Source organism: Artibeus jamaicensis, unplaced genomic scaffold (genome assembly GCF_021234435.1).
Source record: "Artibeus jamaicensis isolate MK-2021 breed Jamaican fruit bat unplaced genomic scaffold, CSHL_Jam_final scaffold_3307, whole genome shotgun sequence".
In the NCBI taxonomy this organism is placed as follows: Eukaryota; Metazoa; Chordata; class Mammalia; order Chiroptera; family Phyllostomidae; genus Artibeus; species Artibeus jamaicensis.
This window is the reverse complement of record NW_026522040.1, coordinates 1679120-1705919: the sequence shown is the minus strand read 5'-3', so window position 1 is coordinate 1705919 and position 26800 is coordinate 1679120. Positions and strand designations below refer to the sequence as shown.

At 39.8% G+C, this 26800-nt stretch overlaps 1 protein-coding gene across 1 annotated transcript in view; it reads left to right on the top strand.

Annotated features, from left to right (window-relative positions):
• NUP205 (nucleoporin 205) overlaps positions 1 to 26800 on the top strand; it is a 67860-nt gene that overhangs the window by 4900 nt on the left and 36160 nt on the right. Inside the window, exons 3-19 of the mRNA XM_037165811.2 lie at positions 931 to 1102; positions 3095 to 3239; positions 3627 to 3786; positions 4223 to 4451; positions 6683 to 6847; positions 9801 to 9976; positions 13002 to 13118; positions 13279 to 13416; positions 14585 to 14735; positions 15948 to 16153; positions 18042 to 18224; positions 19613 to 19663; positions 20284 to 20493; positions 23331 to 23430; positions 23841 to 23978; positions 24831 to 25020; positions 25743 to 25863. Of these exons, the coding sequence (XP_037021706.2) occupies positions 931 to 1102; positions 3095 to 3239; positions 3627 to 3786; positions 4223 to 4451; positions 6683 to 6847; positions 9801 to 9976; positions 13002 to 13118; positions 13279 to 13416; positions 14585 to 14735; positions 15948 to 16153; positions 18042 to 18224; positions 19613 to 19663; positions 20284 to 20493; positions 23331 to 23430; positions 23841 to 23978; positions 24831 to 25020; positions 25743 to 25863 (2652 nt within the window). The remainder of the gene's footprint in view (positions 1 to 930; positions 1103 to 3094; positions 3240 to 3626; positions 3787 to 4222; positions 4452 to 6682; positions 6848 to 9800; positions 9977 to 13001; positions 13119 to 13278; positions 13417 to 14584; positions 14736 to 15947; positions 16154 to 18041; positions 18225 to 19612; positions 19664 to 20283; positions 20494 to 23330; positions 23431 to 23840; positions 23979 to 24830; positions 25021 to 25742; positions 25864 to 26800) is intronic.

The following is a 26800-nucleotide window of genomic DNA, read 5'->3' as shown; positions in this document are numbered from 1 at the left end:
TTCATAATGTTATATGAATTGCATTAGCTGAACAAATCAAATCTTGCCTGTTGTTAATTACTGCACCTTGAAGCCCTTCTTATCCAGGAGCAGAGGACTAAGTGGACGGGGTTTGTTTGGAAATGCCCGTTCTTGCTGTTTGTCAGTTTTCTTCTATAGACTAACAAGATCATATAAGAACTCTTTCTGAGTTTGTCTTAACCAGAAATGGCCTTTTGCTTTTTAGGTTTTTTCGCTATTTTTATTAGAAAGAGTCCTAGCTTGGGAGCCCGCTAAGCCGAGTCCCAGCGTGGGCTGTTCCACTGGAGTTTTATTCCTGGAGGCTGGTCATTTGACTTATCTGGGCCTCAGCGTTTGTACCTGTTAATAGAGGGTTGGAGCAAACGATCTTCTTAGCCTTTTTGAAAGTGTAAATGTCTAAGACAGTGTTATCCATCAAGTAATTCTGTACTATGTGTCATTCGTTAAGTATTTGAACCAAGTTGTAAGGCTTTTGGGGGGATAAAACTATTTTTTAAATAATATACCAATAAATTATCATTAGCCCTACTAATTAATGCAACACTTCATATATCCATGTGTTGTTTTCCACTTGAAGAGTTTATTTTTTTATTTATTAAACACACAATTGGAAAAGTTCCTTAGAAACTTGAAAAGCAGTATACTATTTTGTCTGCTCTGTTACAGTTTTGTAGTTCAGAGTTCGGCGAAAGCCCTTATTGAGAAGGCAGTAAGAGGATAAAAAGGTGAAGGTAACGTAAAATGCTGCATCATGAAGGTCTAATTGTACAGTATTTGGCAAGAAATACCTCTTTTGTCATGTCTGCCTTAGAATAAGGCAATGACAGACCTTGTTTGGGTAGCAATGTAAGACCTTGTTTCCAGTGGACTCTTTTCACTCCATGACCTTACTTATTTTTGCCATCGTAGCCCAAAAATGTCCAACAACACGAGAAGGTTCAAAAAGCCAGTACGGAGGGAGTGGCCATCCAGGGTCAACAGGGAACCCGGCTTCTTCCTGAGCAGCTCATTAAAGAGGCCTTTATCCTCAGTGACCTCTTTGACATTGGAGAACTAGCAGCTGTCGAGCTTCTCCTCGCTGGTAGGTTGGCATTTAACGAAGCCTACAGTGAAGTGGTAAGAACTATAAAATTACTCACTTGGAGTTTAAGGTAGTGAGTGCATCATTTAGATTCCAGAATAGTTTCTAAGGATGCCATTCATTTGAAAAACTCTATTCAAAATGTTTCCTTTTGTTTCCCTTTGGCTAATGGAAGGCTTTAGTGACTGGAGGCATTGAAGGTAGCTTAACTTTTAATATAAGCTTTTACATGGTCCTTCACTAGCAAAGAATCATTGGCTGCATCTGAGAAATGCTATAGCAGCACAAAGCATTTATTGTCATATAATGAGGCAGAAGGTAGGTCATCGCTTTTTTTGGAGTTTGCTTTTTGAGGGGGTGATTCAGATAATGACTAGGACAGAATAAGATAATTTCAATAACATTGAGTTCTAGGAAGACAGTTAAGCAAGGCAGTGGAAGATAGATGGAGGCAAGTGGAATAGGGTACTTAGAGAAGGCCTCAATGACATTGGGGCATTTGACCTGGTCTTCATGATGACAGATGCCAAGGTTGTCGGGGAGGAAGGTTCTAGGCAGAGCAAACAGCAGGTGCCTGAGGTGAGGACAGAGGCATTTGAAAGGGTAAAAGGACCACTGGGAACTTTAGGAGCGAGGGGCAGAGTGAAGGGAGACGAGAACAGAGCACGAATCTGATCCTGCTCAGTCTTTTTATAAAAATGTTTTAAAATTGAGTTTGGAGAGGAAGGCAGGAGGGAAGAGAGCGAGAAGCATCAATTTGTTGTTCCACTTATTGATGGGTTCATTGGTTGCTTCATGTATGTGCCCTGCCCAGGGATTGAACCCACAACCTTGGTGTATTGGGATGATGGTCTAACCAGTGGAGCTATGCGCACAAAGCTGACCTTATTCAACCATTCAGGCCATGAAAATTATTTGGATTTTATTCTAATTGCAATTTTAAGCAGAAGAGTTCATCTAGAATAACTTTGAGGTTGTTTCTTTGGCTACTATATAGAAAAAATGGGAGATTTCCATAAAATAAGAAATTCATTTTCATTATAACAGAGGAGCTGCATGAAGAAGCCATGTAGACACTGTCATTGAAACAAAGTCTAATGCGGCTGCCACACACGAGGCTGCATTAAAAGAAGTGTGACATTGAGAATCAGGAAGGTAGTTTTCCCATTCTGTGATGGAGATGTTAACTGGACGTGCTTGAGTTTTGAGTTTAACTCAGAATTTTTGTTTAACAAATGTTTATTTTTTGCATACCATTGGGCTAGGCACTGTGTTAAGATTCCAGGGATATAAAGATGAACCAAACCTCAACTAGCGTAAAGGAGCTCAAAGTTTAGTAGTGGAGAAAGACATGGAAGCAAATAATCACAACACCATTAAGTGCATTGATGCAGGTTTGTGCAAGATTTAGTGATGATCTGGAGGGCAGAGGATTACAGTGACCTGGGGTTGTACAGGGAAATCTTCACAAAGACGTGAGGCTTAAGGTAGGTGTTGAAAAGTGAGTCGGTGTAAGTCAAATGGAATAGGTGTGACCTTGGAATAGGAGGACCAAGGTCATCCAGACTGAAGCAGTCGCCAGTGTAGAGGTGTGGAGCAGTGAGATGAATTTGGGGAACAGAAGGGAGTGGAGTGGAGGGGTAATTAAACTAAGGGGAGAAAAACCTAGGAAATGAGTCTGAAACTATAGGCAGGATGCGTACAAAAAAAAAAAAGGACCAAGTGGAACTTACTCAAAGAAGAACAGTTAAAAGGGTGAGTGACGAAGATGAGACAGAAAAGACTCCAGGGAAAGAAACTTCTAAATATTGGAAAGACTTCCTGTGAAAGAGAATGAAGCAGTGGGTGGATGTTTGAAGTAGAGGACCCTTGGCCCCCTTACGCCCTGAGAGTCTGTGATTTCTTTGAACCTTGGTACAGTGATTTTTGTCTCATCCTGAGCACATAAGTAAGTACTTATTTGCTAAGTTATTTCTCGACTCTATTTTTTAGGAGAGCACCAGCAGCCACACTTTCCTGGCCTCACCAGAGGATTAGTAGCTGTTCTTTTATATTGGGATGGAAAGCGATGCATTGCAAATTCCTTGAAAGCTTTGATACAGTCCAGACGAGGGAAGACGTGGACCCTCGAACTCAGGTCTGTGTGCTTCTTAGGATTTCAGGGGTTCATTAGAAACTACCTGGAGAATTATAATGTTAGAAACAACAAAAATCTCTCATTAGTATGTATGATTTAAGTAATGTGTGGAACATAAGTCATTAATGCTTCCTTTCTCTGCTGAGACTGACACAATGTATTTAAATGTACTTTGTTTACACATAAAAGATAATTCAGTTGTTTGTGGTTAGAAGCTTATTGGAATTCAGTGATCCAAGAAGGATGAAAAGATCTAGGTTACAATTCATCGGCTGTTTCCAGTAGCACAACATATTGTCAAAAGAGCATTTGCCGTATCCATCTAATGAGGAAGTATAAGCACTACTAGTGATTATAACTTTGTTTATTGATTTCTTTTAATTACAGTCCAGAACTGGTTTCCATGACAACACGCTTTACAGATGAGCTGATGGAGCAAGGGTTGACTTACAAAATCCTTACTCTGGTGTCACAGATTGATGTGAACAATGAGTTTGAGAAACTGCAGCGCGAGAGAGGTTTGGGCAGTGAAAAACATCGCAAAGAGGTAAGGTTTCACATGATCAGTTCATGGATTGTCAAATCTCGGAGGCAGAAAAGTCCTGACAGTTAGAACGTTCTTCTGGTGCAGGCATAGGAAAATTAACAATGTATGTTAAAGTCCTTAGGCCACTGTCTCTGTGAAATAATAGACTAGCGGTTGTTTTAGGTTCTTTCTAGTCCCTTTGCACCATTCTAGCTCTTCTTTTGGAATGAACTCTTCAAGAAACTGGTTTTCCCACACAGGAGCTTGGGACTTAAGAAGGAGGAATTAACAATAGGGTTTGTTCAGAATTTCAGAGCTGAGATTGTAAGATTTAGATATATTTATTTAGTTAGCCTTTATACAAGATAGTTTGGATTTTGGAGTAAGACCAGGCTTCAGTGTGATTATTTGTGTATTTTCATTTTATACCTATTGAACTGTGCATTTTTACTTCCAGGTCTCTGACCTCATCAGGGAGTGCAGGCAGGCTCTGGCAGAGAGCCTCTTCGCCTGGGCTTGCCAGTCGCCTTTAGGCAAAGATGACACTCTGCTCCTGATCGGACATTTGGAAAGAGTGACAGTTGAGGCCAATGGCTCCTTGGATTCCGTGAATCTGGCGCTTCTGATGGCACTTCTGTATTGCTTTGACACCAGCTTTATAGAACAGAACATAGAGGAACGCGATGGTATTGGGTTTCATGCCTATTAGTATAATACACTTATTTCTAAAAATCAGATGTAAAATTGTGGGCATAACATTTAAGAAGGGTGGTATTTTACCTGCTAAAGTTAAAAATTGTACTTTTTATTCCTTTGTGTACAATTCACTTATATTTGAATATATATACAGGGTTTGGCGCAAATAACGCCCCTGTTTTATTACAAAATTTTATTGCAGAATTATAAGATGTAAATTACGTAACATAATAATATCACTCTCAAACACACCATATGACATTTTAGATGAAATGTTCAAATTGAAACTACAAATGATTATACCCATATTATTACCCTACCAACCACATTCAAGCAGGCGTTAATTCTGCTGGACCCTGTGTATGTTTTAATTGAATATTTTATTGTTGTTCTATTACAGTTGTCCCAATTTTCCCCCCTTTACTCTCCACCACCCAGCCTATGTCCTATATTGGAATATTTAGATACGAGATTACATTTAGAAAATAATTATAATCCTGTTTGATGTTTCTGTTGTCTTCTGAGTTTTGGAATGGGAAAGTGTTAAAGGTTATGTAACGTGTTCATGAGTTACGCGTGCCTAATTTACTTAATTCCTGTTTCTCCACTGTTTATTTACATTTCAAACCTTTCAAGAAAACATTCTAAGAGAACTATCATTTTTAGTAATGTATTAGCTTTGACTTTTATTTTCTCTGAAGCAGATAGAATTTTACTTGGTAACCACATAACCAATTACTGCTCAGAACTGAGGATCTTAGAAATAATTTCCTCAGAGAAAGATTATTACCATTTAGTGTAATAGATATTTATATTTATTCCAATAATTATCCGCTGTTCACTTGATTGTATCATCTACTTGTGTCATTAGGTATATGAGGAGAATGAACATTTGCCTGTCATCTTTGGTGTCTTTCTTGAGCCACTAGGACAGGCTCATTTAAAACACAGCCCCCCCACCCCCTCCTCCATTCAGGGGGTCACACAGCACTTCCTGTGTCACACTGTAAGCAGCACCCGTGCTCCTACGGGAACGCTGCTCTGTAGCACATGGGTCAGGTTTCCTGCAGCGAATCAGGAGTTAAATAGGGGTAGGCTGTATTAATGAAAGTCTGTAAACTGGGACTTTCCACAGACAGGGAAATGCCTGGAAAGTTTCATATGCTAACAAAGATACAAAGGTTTGGGCACTAGGTTGTGATTGTATCAATTTCAGGTGCTTAGCTCGACTGACTCATTTGTAATTTCTGTTGTTCTGTATATCATTGATTAATAAATGGGAGAAGTGAATTATTAGTGCATGCAGAGTAGTAGACAGAAACTTTTGAAGTGTAGGAAATTAAATAAAGGATGTGTGCTTAGCCGTCGCCTCTGTGGAGTGGTTGGTTGGAGCATCCTTATGTGCACTGAAAGGTCATGGGTTTGATTCCTGGTCAGGTCTCATGCCTAGTTGAGGGTTTGGTTTCAGGTCGAGGCATGTACGGGAGGCAACCCATTGATGTTTCTCTCTCTCCGTGCCTCTCTCAAAAAATCAATAAATGTATCCTCAGGTTAGGATTTAACAACAACAAACACAAAAAAGAATGTGCTTTTGAAGGTTGTGAACTAATTATTCACAAGATGACATCAAAAGGAAGTATAAGAAAATAAGTGAAATCTTGGGGGGTCAGTGGTGTTTGTCATCTATTTATTTATTAGTATTCAGAATTCTCTGCTTGTTTGAAGTACCACAGTACAACTGAACTGTAACTTGAAAATTCTTTAATTATTATTTGACTATTTCATTTATGTTACAATCAAAGTAGATACTTATTTGCAGTTCGCATTCCTGTTTTTGGTCAGTTTTTACTTGATATTTTAAATTCAGGTTGGCTTATTTATCTAGTAAGTTTCTAATATTTTGACCTTTAAGTAGCATTGACTTATATTTTAGAATTTATGCATTGAAAACAGGAGTAGCTCTTTATTTTCCTAATTCATTTGTAGTACACTTAAAACCCGTAGAAAATAATGGAATTAAAATTCAGGATTATTAATGTCTTTGTTTGGTGTGCAATTTTTACAGTAGAGTTATTTTTGGTTTTTCAAACTTTCATATCAGTTAGTCATAATTCATTAACGAAAATTCTGTGATGTTTCTGACTTTTAGACATTAGTTTTCTATATTAGAGTGAAAATGTTTCTACTTTTTTGCTATAGCGGTCTGTTCTTGTGTTTTCAGATATGATTCAGCAGCTCCCCCTGTTGACTGAGAGGCAGTACATCGCAACCATTCACTCTCGCCTTCAAGACTCACAGCCTTGGAAGCTGCCGGGGCTGCAAGCCACTGTCAGACTTGCCTGGGCCCTGGCACTGCGGGGAGTGTCTCAGTTACCTGACGTGACAGGTGAATTGATTTTGGGTGATTTTAGTATGGGAAGGCATGTATCAGTTTTAATGGTATTTTGGAAGGGGTGTTATTTTTGCCACCTTTAAGCATGAGCGTAGGAAGATATCCAGAACTGTATTAAATGAAACTTTGTAAGATGGCGAGATACAGCTTTTTTTACCCTTCTCTCCCAAGGATTTTATATGAAATACTTTTTCCCTTGAATATAATACGTTAGAAAGGAGGTCTCCGAATCAGTCAAGAATGGATGTGGGATTCTGACTTAGCAGTTCATTGCCCGCGGCGGCATATCCTGCTCTGCTGTTTAGTTCGTGTAATCATCATGCTCAAGCAGTGGTGCACGCTCGTGGGACGAGAACTGTGCTTTCGTTGTCATTTGGAGTCCCAGCGTGGTCACTTGTTTTTACAGTAAATCTGGAAATATTTTACTGAAGTTTACCATCCATGTCATTGTTTTCTAGTCCTGGGGTGTCAGCTGATTCCACTGTCTTACCAGTTGTATGAGTCTGGAAGTTTCTGTACACCAGTGCTGTGCTGTCCCCTAGGGGGCTGCAGAAGGCATTTTTTGTATTAGCGATTTTCTTTAGCCAAGTGGATTTTCTTTGGCCAAGCGGATTGGCAGATTTTCTTTGACCAGCTTTTTTATTAAAGCTGATAGGTGGCTGATTAGACATTTGTAATCATGTACAAATTCTGTTTCTGGAGTCTAATTTTATGCCAGAAAAGTCTATCAGTACTTTTCTGGCATGAAATGACCCTTTAAACTTTTAAGTGGCTGTAATAATGCTTCATTAACTTCGTGTGCTACAATTTACTGTACTGTTGCCCTGACCTTGAGAGGCACGGTAGAACGTACGACAGCTGACTGGAATAGCAGGCAGGGGGGTAGGCTGGGAACCCAGACTCTGTTTCAACTCCTAGATCTTTGGCTACGTAATCTCTTTAGCTTTACATGCTCATACCCCTTTATAAGCTTTGGTAATTAGGGATATTATAATTAACATTTATAAACTATCTTTTTTTTATAAACTTGAATTTTAAAAGTTGCTGTACAAGATGAATTGTTTATCTTATATTTCAGAAATGGGCATTTCTTGAAATACTAGAGAAGGTTTAACGAAAATCTCAATTAAAAAAAAATTGGTTCCCACTTTGTTCATAGACTTCTTAAAATTTTATCAAAATGTTTATTACATTAATTTATAAAGGATGTGTTTGGCATTGTGGTAAACTTTTACAAAATTTGAATATGCTGATTTTAACATTAAGACTCAGTTTACATTAAGTTATTAATGCCACTTATTACCTAGTCTTCCATAAATAGTTCTTGAGTAGATCATCATGCTGAATTTTATGAATTCAGTTGAAGATTTGGAATTATTGTTATTATTATTAATATTTACTTAATTGGTAATTTCAGTAATCATTATTACTCATAATAAGAATTAAGAAACTGTTTTGTTCTCAAGGAGTTCGTTTGTAATGGGTAGGTATGTAGGTTTCATTTCAAAATGCAGAACGAAACATAAACCAGAAAAAAGCCCCTGGCTTTCCCTCTGGTTGCGATTACCCTGACGTAGCTCCATCCCAGCCCTTCCCAAGGCAGTGCGGACACTTTTGGGAGCACACTGTTGCCTTTGGCCTGACTGTCAGGCAGAGTCAGCTCTGTCGCAGTCTCTTTCCAAAGCTGGACCACCACAGACTCGCCACTCAGTGTCGTGTGCGAAATTTAGGAGAAGTCGTTGGTGATGTGTTCCTGGATGGAAGGACACAATTTCTCCTAAGACATACTGTTACCAAGAAAATTGAATGTAAGGTCAAGTCTCTCGAGATAAAACTGCCAATTTTTAGTAGACCCGGAGGACAGAAAATGCGTTAACTGCACCATTGGGATGCATGCCAAGCCACGTTGCGGAAAGTCTACAGGATAAAAGCCCCAGTTTCTTCAGCAGATAAAGGGCAAGGGAAATATTTTAAAGATTTAGGAGGAGCCTACAGTCATACCAGTTCGTTGCAATATGTAGCTCTTACTTGGATTCTGATTCAAGCAAACAAACTGCACAAAAGATAAAAAGCAAAAAACAAAACCAAAATCTTCCATAACATTTATGAGACAATTGTAAATTTGAGTACTGCTTGGATATTTGTTATTGAGGAATTATTTTTTAAGATATGATAATGGTATTGTATGTATATGTGGTTTGTTTTCTTTTTAAAGTACCTTTGAGTCGCATGCTGAAATGCAAGTGAAATGTTAAATTGTCTGGAATGTGCTTGACTCCAATTTTGGTGGCGAGGGAGGCTGCATGGACGTCTAGGTGGGATGAGATGCCCGTAGGTAATATTGGAGCTAGCTGATGGGCAGGTGGAGGTTTGGTCTTTTTTTTTTTTTTTTTAATACTTTGAAATTTCCAAACAAAAACCTAAAAAAATTACAAGTAGACCAGTTTATCTTTAGGTTAAGAGTTGCTTTTCGATTTTTGCTACTTGGCCACCAAATTAGTAGAGTTAGTAGGTGGTTGTGTTCGGGTTTTGGTCGCACTTACTGGCTGTGAAGACTTTTTCTGGACGACCAGATCATTTCACTGACTGAGACTGGGGCCTTAGCATCCTTTTCCGATGTTCATGTTTCGGTAGTAGCTCCCTGACTACATCAGGGTCACACCACAGATCTCTGAAGTAATTTTTCATCATTCATGATGTTACTGTGAAGAGCATGTGGTTTTCTAATGTACTTTTTCAGCACTTCTTTGGGGTTTGTGAGTCAGAGTTAAATCCAGTTTCATTTGGTGCATAGCACATGCTAGGAGGTTGAGCAGTTTTGAAGCATCACAATATTACGAGATATTGTAATCTAGTTTATTTTTCATTTTTATTTTTTAAAGATTTTGCTTGTCATCCAGTTTGATAACTTTTCTTCCATGTGCTATTTTTCTAAATACATTTCCAGCTCTCGCTGAGTTCACGGAAGCAGACGAAGCAATGGCAGAGCTCGCGATCGCTGACAGCGTTTTCCTCTTCCTCACTGAGTCCGTCGTGGTGTCGGAGAACTTCTATCAGGAGGAGTTTTACATTCGTAGAATCCACAATCTCATCACAGATTTCCTTGCACTTATGCCAATGAAGGTCGGTGAAATAATTTAGGATGAGTGAAAAAAGTAGTAGAAAATTACTTTTATAAAGTAATTTAAAACTTATCAGTGAAACTAACATGTTTTAGTATAGACTAAATAAAATCTTTTAGTGTAGACTAAAATTGGACAGAGGTTATGTTACAGCTTGTGAATTAGTTTGTGATTCATGAAAATGAAATAATAAAACCTGTTAACTGACCCTGGCTGGTGTAGCTCAGTGGATTGAGTGCAGGCCTGCGAACCAGAAGATCGCGGTTTGATTCCCAGTCAGGGCACATGCCTGGGTTGTAGGCCAGTTCCCAGCAAGGGACACACTAGAGGCAACCATACATTGATGTTTCTCTCCCTCTCTCCTTCCCTTCCCCTCTAAAGATAGATAAATAAATAATATTTAAAAAAAAACTTAACTGAGAATAAGCTAAAAGAAATATTTCACATTGAGAGTGGTTTATAATGAGAAAGTAATAGTTAAGTGAAAATGTTGAATGGGTAGGAAATTATTAATGCTGTGCTACCCTAGGGTTTGATGCTGAGTTGCTTTATTTTTATTTCTATACATAATTTTGGAAGCCATAGTGGAAAATCTCCTTGCACAGATAATTGTTTAGATTCTTAATTATAGTATATAAATGGCTTCTGTGCTGATACAGGTAACATATAGATTATAGAAGTTAATGCAAAGGCTACTTTTGAATAAAGTTTTGATCCAACAAAGGATTCCTAGAGCCATTTCAGGCAATTCCTTCATAACAGATGCTGTCTGTGCCGTTCGTTCCAAGAAAGCCATCAAAGTGGTAGCAGGAAATGAAAGAGGGAGTGAAGTCCTGTACAACCACTTTTTTTGTGTGTATTTTAAAAAGCACTCTTCAGGGATCTACATGTGTAATGCTCTTGTGTGGTTCTGATACCACAGCCCTTGAAAAATGTAAAGCAAATGGAAAAAAATACGGATATGGCAATGAACAATCAAGGAATGAAGTGCTGATGCATTATTTAATGGATCCTGTCTATTGAGTTTCTCGTGTTTCCAGGTACTATGATAGGAGTTGTGAAGAAGACAAATAGGAGACTCATTTCTCTGCCAGCAAAGAATTTATAACCTAGCTGGCGAGATAAGATATACACACAGAAAAGCGTAGGTAGTAACAGTAAGTAAATGAGAGGTATAGACAGTAAGTTACTATGGGCTCATTTAAGCTGAAGATAGCTCACTCAGGACTAGAGTAGTCAGGGGACACTGGACCCCTCATCAACTGTGAAGGACTTGGTAGATTAACCTCACACAGTGTTGGAACCGGAGGAAGCCTGCTAATCTTCTCGCTTTACATTTGCAGGAATGAAGCCTTGGAAAGGTTAGGGCTTAATGTTTTTCCCAATTAGTAGTACAGGTGGGACTTTGGTTATGGAATGCTAATGGTATCTAGAAATGAAGGATGAGAGTAATTTGAATATATAAAATCATAAATGGCCTGGATAGGGCACACAATTTATTCACACAAATCCGGGATACTAGAATTTTTAAAAATAGCTATAGGATTATTTTTGAATGAGCTTTGGTGGTTTGGGACTTAGTCCATTTCATTCAAATTGGTCAGTATAAAGTTTTCTCTTATATTCCTTTGTTACATTTTTCATGCCTATAGGATCTGTAGTGATGTTTCCTCTTTTATTCTTAGTATTGGTAGTTTGTGTCTTCTCTTTTTTAATTAACCTAGCTAGAGGTTTACACATTTTACTGATATTTCCCAATGAACGTTAGCTTTGGCTTTGTTGATTTTCTTATACTTTAAGTATTCTTTATTTCTGCTCGTTACTACAATCTTCCTTTTGCTTCCAGTTTAATTTTCTCTTCTCATTTCAGTTTCTTAAGGTGGGAGCTTAGACGATTGATTTGAAACCTTTTTTATTTTTAATGGAAGCATTTAATGTTATATATTTATCTCTAGTTACAGCTTTAGCTGTGTGACAAAATTAAAAAAAATTTTTATTGATTTTTAGAGAGAGAGAAGAAGAAATTAGAGAGAGTGAGAGAGAAACATCAACTTGTTGTTCCATTTATTCATGCATTCGTGGGTTGATTCTTGTATGTGCCCTGACCAGGGATTGAACCCACAACCTTGGCAAATCTGGATGACGCTCTGACCAACTGAACTACCCGGCCAGGGCCTCTGTCACAAACTTTGATATGTTGTATTTTCTTTTTTGTTTAACTTAATATATTTTCTAATTTTCCTTGAGACTTCTTTGATCAGTGGGTTGACAGTATTGTTGAGTCTTTCGTATTCATGCCGATTTTCTGCGTATTTGTTCTACTGAATATTGAGAGAGGAGTGTTGAAATCAACTACAATTTTAGATTTATCTAGTGATAATTTTTTGTAAGGGAGAAGTAGTTTCTTATTTCGGTTGGCATTTAGTTCACCCAGATGTTATAAGGTAAGGGTTCTCCACCAGGGCTCTAATGCCCTTCAGCGCGTGTTTGGGAAGACTAGGCCGGTTGTGCTTGTTACGATACCTGCAGCAGTGTTGTTGGTAGTAGGTAGGTGGTCCAGGGATGCTAACCCGTCCTACAGGTTCACGGTGATCCAGCCCAGTGAAGAAATGTTCTGCCCAAAACGTCAGTTAATATCCCCATTGGGAAGCACTGTAGAAAAACTCTCAACTTCTCTATAAAATGCTTTGAAATTTGAAGATACTGATATTATAAATTACAGCATGTATGAGAGACAACCGATCAATGTTTCTCTTTCACATCAATGTTTCTCTCCCTCTCTTCCTCCCTTCCCCTCTCACTAAAAATAAATAAATAAAATCTTTAAAAAAATATACTATAAATTATGGATAGTAATGTAATAAAATTGCTAGCATATTTCTTCATGTCATTAAAGTAAAAGTTGGTATTTAAACAGTTTGTCTTTTATGTAACCACTTTTACATTGTTGTCTGATTTTCTGATTTCAGTATTATTCACTCATACAATAAATTTACATCTCAGACCGTATGTACCATATTTATTAGGTGAAGCAGTTGAGGAATCGGGCCGATGAAGATGCTCGGATGATTCACATGAGTATGCAGATGGGTAATGAGCCCCCCATTTCGCTCAGAAGGGATCTAGAGCACCTAATGCTCTTGGTAAGCCGTTCTGTGGGATGCCTTGTCACCTTCCTTCTTCCTGGATTTTTCTCCCAACTTTGGAAGTTTTAGATCCACTGTCTTAGGTGAATTCATTAAAAATGTAAATTTTCATTTGAGTTACACGCACCTTCCCACAGTCCTTGTTTACTCTCTGCAGATTGGGGAGCTGTATAAGAAGAACCCTTTCAACCTGGAGCTTGCCCTGGAATACTGGTGCCCCTCGGAGCCGCTGCAGACGACCACGCTCCTGGGCTCTTACCTCGGCGTGGCTCACCAGCGCCCTCCTCAGCGCCAGGTGCGCTCTTACTGTTTTCCACTCTGAGATGGTAATTGGGAGTTTGGAAACATGGAAAATGTTTTCTCCTGATTTATTGCTGTTAACACAAATGGCCACTAGTGTGACTTTTAGAAACTTACACTTTTTCCTTTTATTTAAGGAGATTTAAAACTCTTACAGTTGAGTTCTGATGATCTTGCAGTTCATGGAGTATGGCTTTATAACGTACTAGGTGTGTGTCAGATCTGTAGAGACAGGAAGGTGTCTGGTCTCTTCATGTGTAACTTGTTTTGAGTTTCATTGGTACGAGCCTGTCTTCTGCAGGCGTGACAACAACTGGTGCATCTCATTCTTAACGGGTCAGAGAACATAGGAGAGGCCCAAGTACTAAAGGAGAAAGTTGAGAAGTTATAATGGATGACAGAAGGCCTATGAGTCAGTAGATGAGAAGGAAAAGGCTCATTTTCCATCCTGTATTAACCAAAGTAAAGTACGAAGTAGCAAATTAAATGGCTTGCCATATCTATCTTTGGGATTTCCTGTTCTAGAACTTTCCATGTGTTTAATTTTCATTTGTGCTAGAGCCTAAGATCAGATGCTATTTATTTTACTGTATTTGTTATGCATTTTTTCATTTTTCTCTCCACTTAAAAATGTTTCATTCAACTTTTTAAATCCTCACCCAAAGATACGCTTATTGATTTTAGAGAGGAAGGGGTAGGGGAAGGGTGGAGAGAAAGAAACATCGGTGTGAGAGAGAAACACCAATTGGTGCCCTCCCGTATGTCCCCCAAGCAGGGATCGAACCTGCAACCTAGGTATGTGCTCTGACCAGGATCGAACCCTCACAGCCTTTTGGTATCTTTTATATCGGTAAATTTTTTCAGTTTTGCATATTTAGAATGTGACTGGTCTTATGTTCTCTGATGTTGAGATGTTTGGGGAAAAAGTGTACCTTATAATCACGAAAATATTCTGTAATTGCATGAAATACAAGGTTGAAATTGTTAATGACAAGGTTGAAAAAGCAATTTCCCTAAGCAGAATACCAGATTATTTTGGCTTTGGGGGGTTAAATCACAGTACTTCGTTAGTTTTAGTTAGTATGTATTGTTTATTAGCTAGTCCGTGTTGCTTTAAATTTAAGGTATGCTTTATGTAAACTAACGCTTTCCACCTATTTCAGGTTGTTTTGTCAAAGTTTGTTAGGCAAATGGGTGACCTGTTGCCTCCCACTATCTATATTCCTTACCTGAAAATGCTCCAGGGACTGGCCAGCGGGCCCCAGTGCGCCCACTACTGTTTCAGCCTGCTCAAAGTCAACGGCAGCGGCCACGGTGAGCAAAGCCTGGGTCGTGTAGATTCGTTGTGACGTCCTGCAGTTCCGTATCCCTTAATTTTAAAGACTGTTGGTTATTTGCGATAGTTCTACAGATGTGTAAGTTATGTTTATAGTCACAGGGAAAGAAGTGCAGGGGTTCTGTATGCACAGTGATGCCTTGATTATGGTCTCACAGATTGGGGAATTCTTTCATTTGCCTTATGAAATACAGTTCAGTTTACGAAATCAAAATACTTAGAATTTTTAAAGAGCGCATCTGGTGCCCAAAGCCATATATACACCCTGCCAAAGCTGTATATACACATAATTTTGATTTCTTTATTTTCACAAGTGCTTGTTTTCTAAATGTCTGTACGTAATGGTTTTTCTTTCGTCCCTCACCCAGTGTCCTCATTTAACTTTCAGACTTGAGTCTGGTTAAACTAAAAACTGCAAAAGGGAAGAGAAGGAAATATTTATTAAACATCTGTTTCCTCGGTAGATGTTATTACTTTTGTTTTCACATTGAGGGAACTGAGGTTGAGAGAAGTCTTTTACCCAGAGTCACGAGTAGCTGGGGAGTTGGGGTTGGAACTGAGACTCGTCTGGCTGCGGAGACGGTGTCTGACTGCTCGGTTGAGGCTGCTGGTCTTACGTGTTGTGCTTCTGCCCGTGGTGCTTGGGGTGGAACGAGGAGTGTTGTTTACAGATTGAGACTGTAGTTAGCCCTCTCTCTGGGAATTTAAGCCCCACACTGGAGAACTATTTGGTGGGAGAAGTGGCCCTGTACAGTTACATGACAACACGGAGGGGCTCTGATTGCGAAGTGGAGAACCGACCTCCAGGGCAGCTCACCTTGGCCTTTACATGGGCACCACCCCTTCTTAGTCCCGAGGAAGATTAATCCAGACTTCTAGCTCACACATGGATTCTGGCCCTTTTTCAGCACCTTACGTACCTCAGACAAAGGCAAAGTTGTTTGTTTTCTTTTAATTTTTTAATTTTCTTTATTGATTTTAGAGGGAGAGAAACATTGGTTGCTTCATGTATGTGCCCTAACCGGAGATGGAACCTGCAACCTGGGCGTATCGGGGTGATGCTCTAACCAACTGAGCTACCCAGCCAGGGCAAAGCAAAATTTATTGTTTTAAATTTGTCGTCTTCCTCCATTTCCAGGCAAATGCTTAGACGTTCTTGAAAGAAAAATTTGTGCTGTCTTTCCTTACAGTTGAAAATATTCAGGGAGCAGGCGGCAGTCCTGTTTCCTGGGAGCATTTCTTCCACTCCTTAATGCTCTACCACGAGCACCTCCGGAAGGATCTCCCGAGTGCAGACAGCGTGCAGTACCGCCACCTGCCTCTGCGCGGCATCACCCAGAAGGAGCAGGACGGACTGATTGCTTTTCTGCAGCTCACGTCTACCATCATTACGTGGGTAGGTGGCCCGTCCAGAGCACATAAGAGTACAGTTTTGGTTTCCTGCACAGTGGCTTTCTGTACATCATCAAGTTTGTTAGGGGTAAATTTGGCGCACATGTGGGATTATGTTTTGTTGTTTTGTTTGGCTTCGTTTTTTATTTCATTGTATAACCCAGTCTTGACGTGGCTTCTTTATATCCTTAGTTATAAGAGTTCTGTTTAGCTTGATTTCTGGTCATTCTCAAGAATGGTGGTTCTATAATTTAGTTGTGATTTTTTTCATTGTTCTTTTTTTTTCCTTTTTATTGACATGATTGGGGTGACATTGGTTAATAAAATTAAGTAGGTTGCAGGTGTATTTGGATGTAATTTCGACGTGGGCATTGGAGGGGGTGAGCACGGTGATTACCTACCCCTCCGTCCTTATGGGAAGCTTTCTGTAGGATTCTGTTCTTAAGGTCTTTATTTCTTCACCTTTAGAAGGTAGAGTTCTAGTAGTTCTATTTATTGCCATAAACTCGTAAGAAAATGACAACATAAACCTGGAAGAAAATATTTATGAAGGCAAATAAGAATCAGTTCTTGGGTGCCCATCCTTCTAGAAAGTTTCCCTGTGTAGGTGTGTGTGTGTGTATGTGTACATAAAGAATGTTTATAATTGAAAGGTTATTTACTGAATTACTCTTCTTTTCCCTACTTACACTAAACCTGCCACTACCAAATTAGTCTTTGTAAAAGACATTATTTTCGTTACATAATTTTTCTCCTTAGGAGACCCTTCTAGTTGCTTCTTTTGCTCAACGGAGCAAAGCTAAGTTGCTCCGTCTGACATTCTGACCGAAGGGTGGGGGTAGTGTCTTCTTTCTGTCCTTTTTTTCCAAAATGCTTAACATTATTAAACATCCAAAAAATTAGTAATTATTTCTTATTGAATTAAAATAGAATATTTGCTGCCATATATGTTTCCATTTTTTCTCTGTAAAGGACAAGTATATATTCATTTATGCATTATATTACAGTAGACTATGTTATTGGGTTGACCAAAAAATCTATTAACATTTTTTCTCCAGAAGACACATTTCTCATTTTTACCAGTAACTTTACTGATTTGGATATTTTGAGTATGTTGGCTCTCTCCTGCTATTGGCTTCCAGTGGGTAGAGGCCTGGGTGCTGCTGAACATCTTCCAGTGCATGAGACGGCCCCACAGCAAAGAACTGTTTGGCCACAATGTCGATAATACCAGGAAACTTCGCAAACCGCTTTTGACACCATCAGTTACAGCATGTTCTCCATACACTGCACACATCTTTGCATTTCAGTCGCGTTTTTTACCTTTCTTGAAATAATGAAGAATAATATGCTGAAAATGTTGCATTTCTTTTTCTATCTTCAATATTGAAATTAATTGGCTGCACAAAAATTCACTGATTTTGGTGTTTTTTTAAATGCACACTGATATGCCAGCTGTCACAATCAATTTAACAAAGTTGTTTCAAGTGAAGTTAAAGACAACTAAGCACTATGAGAGCCATCTTATCAGAAAAAACCTATTAGTGAACTTTTTGGCCAATGCGATACATTGTCCCAGAAAGGATAGAGAGTGCCTAGCTAGGTAAGATTTATGTGACCCTAGCAGACCATTTAGTTCTGCACAGATCATTTCCACACTTGGGGCTGTGAAACTGATTTTATAAAGGCTGTTTCTCCTCAGTTCTTTACATGCACTGTGAGCTAGTGGTCTGAGTTGTTTCACTGGTGGTCTTCAAGCATCAGCCACACGCTTATCGTTATTGTGGCGTGTATTAAGCCTATGAGTACTCAGTGTAAGTGCCGGGAATTTAGATGATTCCTCTTAGCTTTTAAAAACGGAGTCTCTTGTTCTTTTTGTGCTCGATGCCCAGAGTGAAAACGCCCGCCTGGCTCTCTGTGAACACCCACAGTGGACCCCCGTGGTGGTGGTCCTGGGGCTGCTGCAGTGCAGCATCCCCCCGGTGCTGAAGGCCGAGCTGCTGCGGACACTGGCAGCTTTTGGCAGGTCGCCTGAGATCGCTGCTCTCCTCTGGCAGTCGTTGGAATATACTCAGGTAGGGTTACGAGCGCCTTTGTTTGCCTTATTACAGCTTGGAAAGTGAGTCTTGGTAACATACAAGCAAGAGCACCCAATTTAAAACTTATATACCATGAGCTTCCCAATGACAAGTTACCCCTTTGGTCCTGAGCATTAGAAACCAGTAGGTTTGGGTTTGCCTCTTGGAGCAATGGCAGTGTCACTAGGATACTAGAGAAGGGTTCTTCTTCCCAGAAGACTTAGTTTTTCATGTAACGTATCGGTGAATGGACAGAATTCCTCAGCTCTGTCTTCGAGACCAGGGGGATCTATGTGAGCCTTCGGAAGCCATCCGCACTCATTAAGTGTGGGGGGTGCCCATTTTTCTTTTTTGCTTCTTCCTTCTGAGCACTTCCTGTCCTGTGCCAGAAGAGTGAGTACTACCACCTTTTCTTTCTTTAGAGGTAAGCCCTATTGGAATTTTTCTTTCAAGGCGTAGTTTTTCTGTATGTGGTAAGAGGAAAAGGAAAATAAGAATGCACTATATAGAGGTATTTATAGGAAAATGGTTGGGGGACTGTTTGTCTTAGCAATAATACAACATAAGGGAGCATGTGATTCTAACACATTATTCCTAGAAGCGACTGTTTTGAGGCAGCAAAATATTCTAATTACATTCTAGCATATGTGTCCTGAGGGGGTCAGTGGTACTTATGCAAACAAGCACTAAGGGAGCTGCTATGTGCCAAGAGGCCCTGTCACTTGGTTGAGTATCGATACCTCATTTTTCCACTCACGAGTGTCTCGGGACTTACCAGTGTCCTAAGTGCTTGGTGCCTCTTTCGACCTGAGATACAGTGTGATTGAGTTTAGACAGTTTTGTCCTTAGAGCAAGAGTGTTTTTTTTTAAAAACAATCCCATCTAATAGTATATTCTCAACTCGCAAGACAGTTAAGTTACACAACCGTAAATGGACTGTATGGTCCTAGCAAGGTCGGGACAGAACATCCTGACTCAGAACTTCTGCCCACATAAGAAACTTGTTCTTAACGAATGTACTTCTTGGTTTCCTGGTACCAACAGGGGACTGTTGTAAAACAACAGACCAGTGTTTAGAACACCGGTGAGAGTTCAGTCCATAAATCCTTTTAAGATTCAGCCCTAGAACACAGGAGAGGAAATTTGCTGAAAACACATCTTGTGTGCACTTAGAAATGACCGGTTTTCTGAAGCCCAGGTAATTGGCAGCTTCACCAGCCCCGACTCAGCTGCTAATGAGAGTCCACAGAGACTGCTCTGTCATCGTTGGGATTGCCATTGTGAGATCTGTGGGTGTGATGGGGGAGACTGTGACTGTTATATCGCAAAGCCCCTTTGTTGGTGAGTGAGGAATGCTCCTGACATCTCACTTTTATTATTTTAAGATACTGCAGACCGTCAGGGTTCCAAGCCAGAGGCATGCTATCGGAATAGAGGTAAAGTTTTCCTTTTAGTTTGAATGCTGTATTTGTACATTACATGACAGAAGGACTAAGAGTTATTCTTACTCTATTAAGTTCCTATAATTTTCAGATTTAATGTCTGTTCATTTGAAGGGCTTCCTGGTCAGTGTTGAAACTTTTTATGAAAGGAACCAAAGTACTGTGGGTTTCAGGGCTGGAGAAGGGTGTCACGTGGCAGCCATCCAGGCTGGAAGCTTAGTCTGAACTCCATTTAATGACCTTACGTGGGTCAAGCCAAAGTGGGACTTCGTTTCTTTTCTTCTCTCCCTGAGCTCCCTCTCTCTTTTTTAAAGAGATGTTTGAGATTTCAGTTTTTAACTCAAAGTTGCAAACAGTATGTGTGAATTTGAAATTCTTTCATCTCATTGATCTAGATTCATAGAATACTTTGTATCACCGCTTGGCCCTTTGGCTAAGATCAAGTGTATAACATCTGTGATTTTTTTTTCTCTAAATGAGTTATGGTAATAATCTGTTACGTGTCTTTTGGTTTGATACTGTAGCAGTATTCATGAGCTAATATGTGCAAAGTGCTTTGAACCTTATAGCTGATATTTTTATATCATCAAATTTTCTCTCTTTTCCTTTGCAAGGTTGAACTGAATGAAATAGAATCCCGGTGTGAGGAGTACCCGCTGACACGGGCCTTCTGCCAGCTTATTAGTACCCTGGTGGAGAGCTCGTTCCCTTCTAATTTGGGTGCTGGACTGCGGCCCCCTGGCTTTGACCCTTATTTGCAGTTCCTTAGAGATTCTGTGTTTCTCCGATTCCGCACAAGAGCTTACCGGAGACCCGCTGAAAAGGTCATGTTCAGAGTAAACCTTTTTTCTTACTCATTTATTGTTGCTTTTTTAATTAAAAGTATAAGCTGCTGCAAATTCATTTTAGTTTTTACAAGTTAGTAAGCTTCACAGTCTTAATACTGAAATGTCTATGGTCTGATTATTTTATGTGCATTAAAAAATAATTGGACATTAAAACCAAAGCACTGACGTTTAGTGATCAGTAATTTAACTGATATGAATTCATAGTCATTCAGATCCTTAATGAACAAACTTTGACCAAAATGGAACCAAGAATATTACACCTTTTTCCGTTGGAAACACACTATCCTTTGTTAGGATACTTTAGGTTAGGGATGTAAATAAGTTTAAACTTGTAGCAGTTTCTGTCAGTTAGTGGTACTTCTGGGTAGTGGAGTCTGGCTCACTGGGAAAGTGTATCGTGATCCATTTCGGTCTGTCTGCCGTGGACAACAGCCGAGGGAGCACTGGCAGTGACGCACCGCTGTTTTGCTTGCAACGCACTCACAACCGCACTTCTCATTCTTACGTAATCCCAGTATTACTGCGAGGCAGGTACTATTAATATTCCCATTTTACAGACGGAGGCTTAGCAAGGGTAAGGAACTTGCCTGAAGTCCAGCACCAGGATTTGAACATAGGACTCTGATTTCAGACGCAGGCATAACCAGTGTGTAAGAGACGCTTCCAGGTTCTGGCGCAACTCACTTTAGTTTATAATACTTTTTATTTCCACACAGAGTGCCCTGGGATGTATCTTGGATGTTTCTGCCTTGTATTTATAGTTTGCTGTTTTTGAACCTTTTAGGTTTATTTGTTATGTTAATGATTATAAGAATAAGTTTATGCTCATTTGGGACAATTTGGAAAAATACAGAAAAATATAAGGAATTATATCATTCGTAATCTTGTCCCCAAAGGAAAGATAACTACATCTAGTCTTTATCCTGTGCATATGTACTTAAATTGAGATAATTAGTTACGTTAGTTTGTATCCTTTTTGGCCACTAAACATTTTTTTCATGAATTAAAGGTTATTTGGAAACAGTCTTTTTAATGACTGCATAATCATTACTTGTATCTAGCATAGTTTAGTTATTCATTGTCTTATCATTGAATATATTTGTTTCTAAATTAGTCCCTAGTAGCTGACATTCATTTTTGTGTCAATTGCTTTACAGTTTTTGCTTCTCGTGTAGTAAAAATAAACACTGAGAGAGGTACACATTTTATTTAGGCTCTAGAATTACCTTGGTAACATATTTCCTTATTGGGTAAAACAGTAATAGCAGCCATGCCTCATTCATGAAAATTATTTCAGATAAAATGTCCTGATACTTTTTGCATTTGTTCGGAATACCCGATTTTCCTTTTCTTAGAGGTCCTTGGCGACCTGAGTGTTAGAGCTTCTGTCAGTCCTGCTCTTCCCAGCTGTTCCCACTTCCCGCCCAAGCCTGTCTCCATTTCTGTGCTGCTGCTTCCCCTGCCACTAATTTCCGTTCCTGCGCAACACGTTTACCCCAAGAAGTTCCCCTCCGTTCTGTGACTGTTGCACTTGAGTGTCTTCTTCTGTTATAACTTAGAGCCAAGAACAGTGCTTTGGACTGAGAGAAGCAGCTGGTGTGCAGAGGCAGCGTGTGCATTTGTCAGTCCTAAAACCTGTTGCTTTAGTATATCGTGATAAGTGATATTATTTAAATAAGTGATCTTGAGAATTTTGAAAAGGGAAAAGTGAATAATTTTAAAATAACAGTTAAAAATATCAGCTCTGGCTTGTGTGGCTCAGTGGATTGAACACAGACCTGCAAACTGAAAGGGTTGTCAGTTTGATCCCTGGTCAGGGAATGTGCCCGGGTTGCTGGCCAGGTCCCTAGTTGGGGGCTTGAGGGAGGCAACCAATCAGTGTTTCTCTCACACTCTGATGTCTCTCTCCCTCTTTATCTCCCTCCCTTCCTCTCTTTCTAAAAATAAATAAAATCTTTAAAAACAAAAAATTTACGCTATAATCCCAGTTCCCAAACTCAGCCATAATAAAATTACGTGCAGTGTCAATAGTGATTTTAAAATAATGATTTTTTAAAAATCTGTGTACAGTTACCAGACTTGGCCTTTTAAAAATCCTATGCCATGAATTTTTAAAATGAAGTTTTAATTATACTACTGTCCTAGATATTTATTTTTCTTTTGGCATAAATATTTTTTCTTTTTGTTACATAGTTTTTAAAAACATTTTTAAGAGAGATGGTAATGGGTTCTTCTGGGGCCAGCTTACCAGTGGTTATGTGTTCTTACTGTCTTTGGCTCGAGGCACGGGATAGAACACTGGTCTGGAGGTAGAGTCCAGGGCTTGACCTCTGCATGTTCGCTGCTGAGCTCTGTGGTCTTGGGGAAACCACTCATGCCGTGAGCATCACTGTCTCACCCAGAAAGAAAGGGTAGATGGAGGAGGTGATTTCTCAGACCCTGTGCAAGCTGGCATTCCTAGAGGAAATTTGAACTATTTGACGCTTTGGGAAATTGTCCAAATCTGATGTTTAATTATAAATGGACTATGACTAGACACTTAAGTGCTTTAGATTTGCTCATGAAGCCCAGATATCTGCCGCAGGAACATTTCTTTAAGAGTAAGGCTTTTACAAATGTTTTACCTTGAAAAATTTGCCAGTTCATTATCATTTAGCAACATAAAGCAAAATGAATTGGTATTTGTATATTGCTTAGGCTAAATGAATGAAGTAGATCCTTCTGGAGAGAAGTGGGGTGGGGGAAAGAAAGCCTAGCCCGACTCTCCCCTTGGACTGTTTCACTGTTGCTGAAATGTTCGTACCTTTCTCCAGTGGGAAGTTGCTGAAGTTGTTCTGGAGGTGTTTTATAAACTGCTTCGAGATTATGAGCCTCAACTTGAAGAGTTTGTAGACCAGTTTGTGGAGCTACAAGGTAATTCATTCGGTGACTTTCAAACAAGGTGTCAGCTACTTACAAACTCTATAATTTCTAAATTATGTATTATATGTAATATATATTATTTCTGTTTATCAATTAAACTGGAATTTAATCTTTTTTGTTTTTAGCAAGACAAAATGAAGTAAGATTTACTTACCGGAAGACAGAGAAGGTTGCCTTAGGGATTCTTTAAGAGTTAGCGTGTTATAGGAGATTGATTGCTGTATACAGATCAGCCTTTTGGGAGAGTACCACTGTGTAGTTTGTGTATTGTCTCTAAATGAAAACTTTGCCTATATCTATTCAGATACCATTTAATTGATAAGTCTTATACATTTCTTGTAAATCAAAGGTATAAAAAATGCTAATTCACTACCTTTTGGACTAATGTTATGCTCATGTAGGAGAAGAAATCATGGCCTACAAGCCCCCAGGATTCAGTCTGATGTACCATCTTCTGAACGAGTCACCGATGTTGGAGCTTGCTCTTAGTCTGCTGGAAGAAGGCGTGAAGCAGCTCGACACCTATGCCCCTTTCCCCGGTGTGTGCCTGGATGTCTTTATGTCTTGAAAACAGCACAGCTGTTTTCATCTTTTGTTGTCTGAGGATTTGAAATAACCAAATTATCTCTGAAGTTCTTTTTCACTGTAAGATTCTCTCTCTATCCGTGGTAGGGTTTTTGGCGAGTCATACAATGAAAAGTATGTATTAATGCATTTAATCTGTACAAAGGCCCCGTGGCAGATATTATTACATCCAGTTAACAACTAAGGAAATTAGTACCCAGAGAGGTTTCACATCTTTCCCCAGAAAGTGTCAGGGCTATGAGTCAAACCTCAGCAGTTTGGCTTCAGAGCCCATGAATTTTAAATTTGAATGATGGGATTATAAATGATCCTTGTTTATATTTTTAGCTTTTTTATTTTCTAGATTTTCTACAGTGAGCATGTATTACTCTAACAGTTTTCCAGCCTTGGCACCGCTGACATTTCGGGCTAAATAATTTTTGTCTTGCAGGCTGTCCTATGCCTTATAGTCCTTTACTCACTAGATGTGTGTAGCACTTGGCCAGTTGTGACAGCCAAATGTGTTTCTAGACATCACCAGTGTCTTCTGGGGCCTAAACACTCTCCCCTGCCCCCACCCCATCTGAGAACCATTGCTCTAAATAATTAGGGAAAATTACAGGAAAAATGACTAGAAGCCATCGCATAAAAGTCACGAGAGTCACAAAAGTGACCATGACTTGCTTGGGTGAGCAGTTTTGTGAGGTTGTGGCTAAAACTTGGAGAACTTGAGGGCTTTTTGAATCTAGAGCTTGTCTTTTATCTTGTTTTCCTAAGACTTGACTGTGCATTGCTGAGATTGACGTGATTTCACCTTTCGTGTGTAGGGAAAAAACACCTGGAGAAAGCGGTGCAGCATTGCCTTGGGCTTCTCAATCTCACTCTGCAGAAGGAAAACCTCTTCATGGACCTTCTGCGGGAGAGTCAGCTGGCTCTCATAGTCTCTCCTTTGGAACAGCTTTTGCAGGGAATCAACCCCAGAACCAAGAAGGCCGATAATGTGGTGAATATCGCCAGGTAAGTCACGGGTGTAGGTGGGAGGGACGGCATGAGCCAGCTGGGCGTTCCAGCTTTGAGTTCCAAGTCTGCTCTGATCTCTAATGTGCTGCCCTTTTCTGGCCTCATTTCGTTCTTGCTTTCTGTGGCTCCTGTGATTTTAATTCCTTTACAGTTTCTCTCTCTTCTTCCTAGTTATTTTATATCCTAAGCATGTTCATGTATAACATGGTACAATCTTAATGTTGTGAGTCTCCAGTAGGGAAACTGGAGGGGTGGAGGACAGGCCCGGGAGCAGACTTTTCACTGGATGTATTCTAGCCTCTGGTGGCTTGCTGGCAGTGTCTGGTGTCGCGGAACCTGTGGGAGCATCACCCTGGTCTCTGCCGTCAACTTTCCATGGCTTTTTCCCTGGGTGTCAGGGTCCAGACTTCCCCTTTCTGTGAGAACACCAGTCATTGGATCAGGGCTCTCCCTGGTGACGTCATCTTAACTCGATTGACTGCCTCGCCACAGACCTTACTTCCAAGGTCACTGTGCGTTCACACATCGACACAGGAGTTTCAGAAGTACACGATTCAACCCATAAGAGGCCGCATGTAGTTAGAAGGGGAAAGTGTTGTCTAATTTACCCAAAAGTGCAGCATGGGTAGGAGAAGCCCTGCTTCTAAATGTTCTTTACTGAGAATAGTGAGAAGCCAAGTTTCATCACAGTATTCCTCAAATGTTTTCTTGTTTTAAAGATACCTGTATCACGGCAATACTAATCCAGAATTGGCTTTTGAAAGTGCCAAGATCCTCTGCTGTATCTCTTGCAACACCAATATTCAGATAAAATTGGTTGGAGATTTCACACATGACCAGGTAACTGATTTTGTGGTTAATTTTTGGTGCATTCTGAGTCCGTATGGAAGTCACAATGTCTATAGAAGAATCTTACTTTTGGAAAAATTCTTCAAGAGTAAGTATATTTATCTATGTTGGGTGAAAACCTACTCATGTGAGGGGTTGTGATTTATATTTGAAGAAAATAAATGAATGCCACAGTGACACATGTACTGAGTGGTGGTGATACTGTCTGTACTATTGTATGTGACGAATGTCTAACGAGACAGTTGCTGCTCTAAGCGCGTCGAAGTGATTAGGTTGTGAGTGTAACTTCTGTTGGTTTTTCGTGTCCGTCGTCTGCTCCTCTGTTCTCAGTGGGCCTCTGCAATGCTGACTGTAGCTCAGTGTTGTGAGTCGTCTACTTCGGTGGCTTTCTGATAACTCACGTTTGTGTCATTTACACTTTAGAGAGTTTTTAGATCTTTCTCTATTAATCTAATTTATCATCTGTCTTTGCTGAATAGCTGCAGTTGGGAACTTGCTATTTTTTCCTCTTTCTGAACATTTCTGCCATTGTATCTTTATGGTGGATTGCTGTGTTAGCTAGTGTTGCGAAACGGGGGCATTTTGGGAGGGACAGATCTTTTTTTGTGTTTACAGCTATCCGTTGTATTGCTGGACTTGCAGCATCCCTTGTCTCCTGCCACTAAGTGTCAGTAGTAACTCAGCTGTGACAACCCAAAATGCCCTCACTCATTCCTGAGTGCCTTCTGGAGTGACAGTGCCCTCCAGGTTGAGAACCACTGTTTGTAGTAAAATACAGATAGCTAACCGGGTTTTTGGGTGAAGTTCACAAACACTGAGTGACAGTCGGGTTGGTGAAGACGAAGCTTCTCAGTTCACTGGCATTCATTGGAGTGTGAATCGTTAACCAATTGTAACATCCTGCTGAGCTTCTTAGGGAGATTGAGTA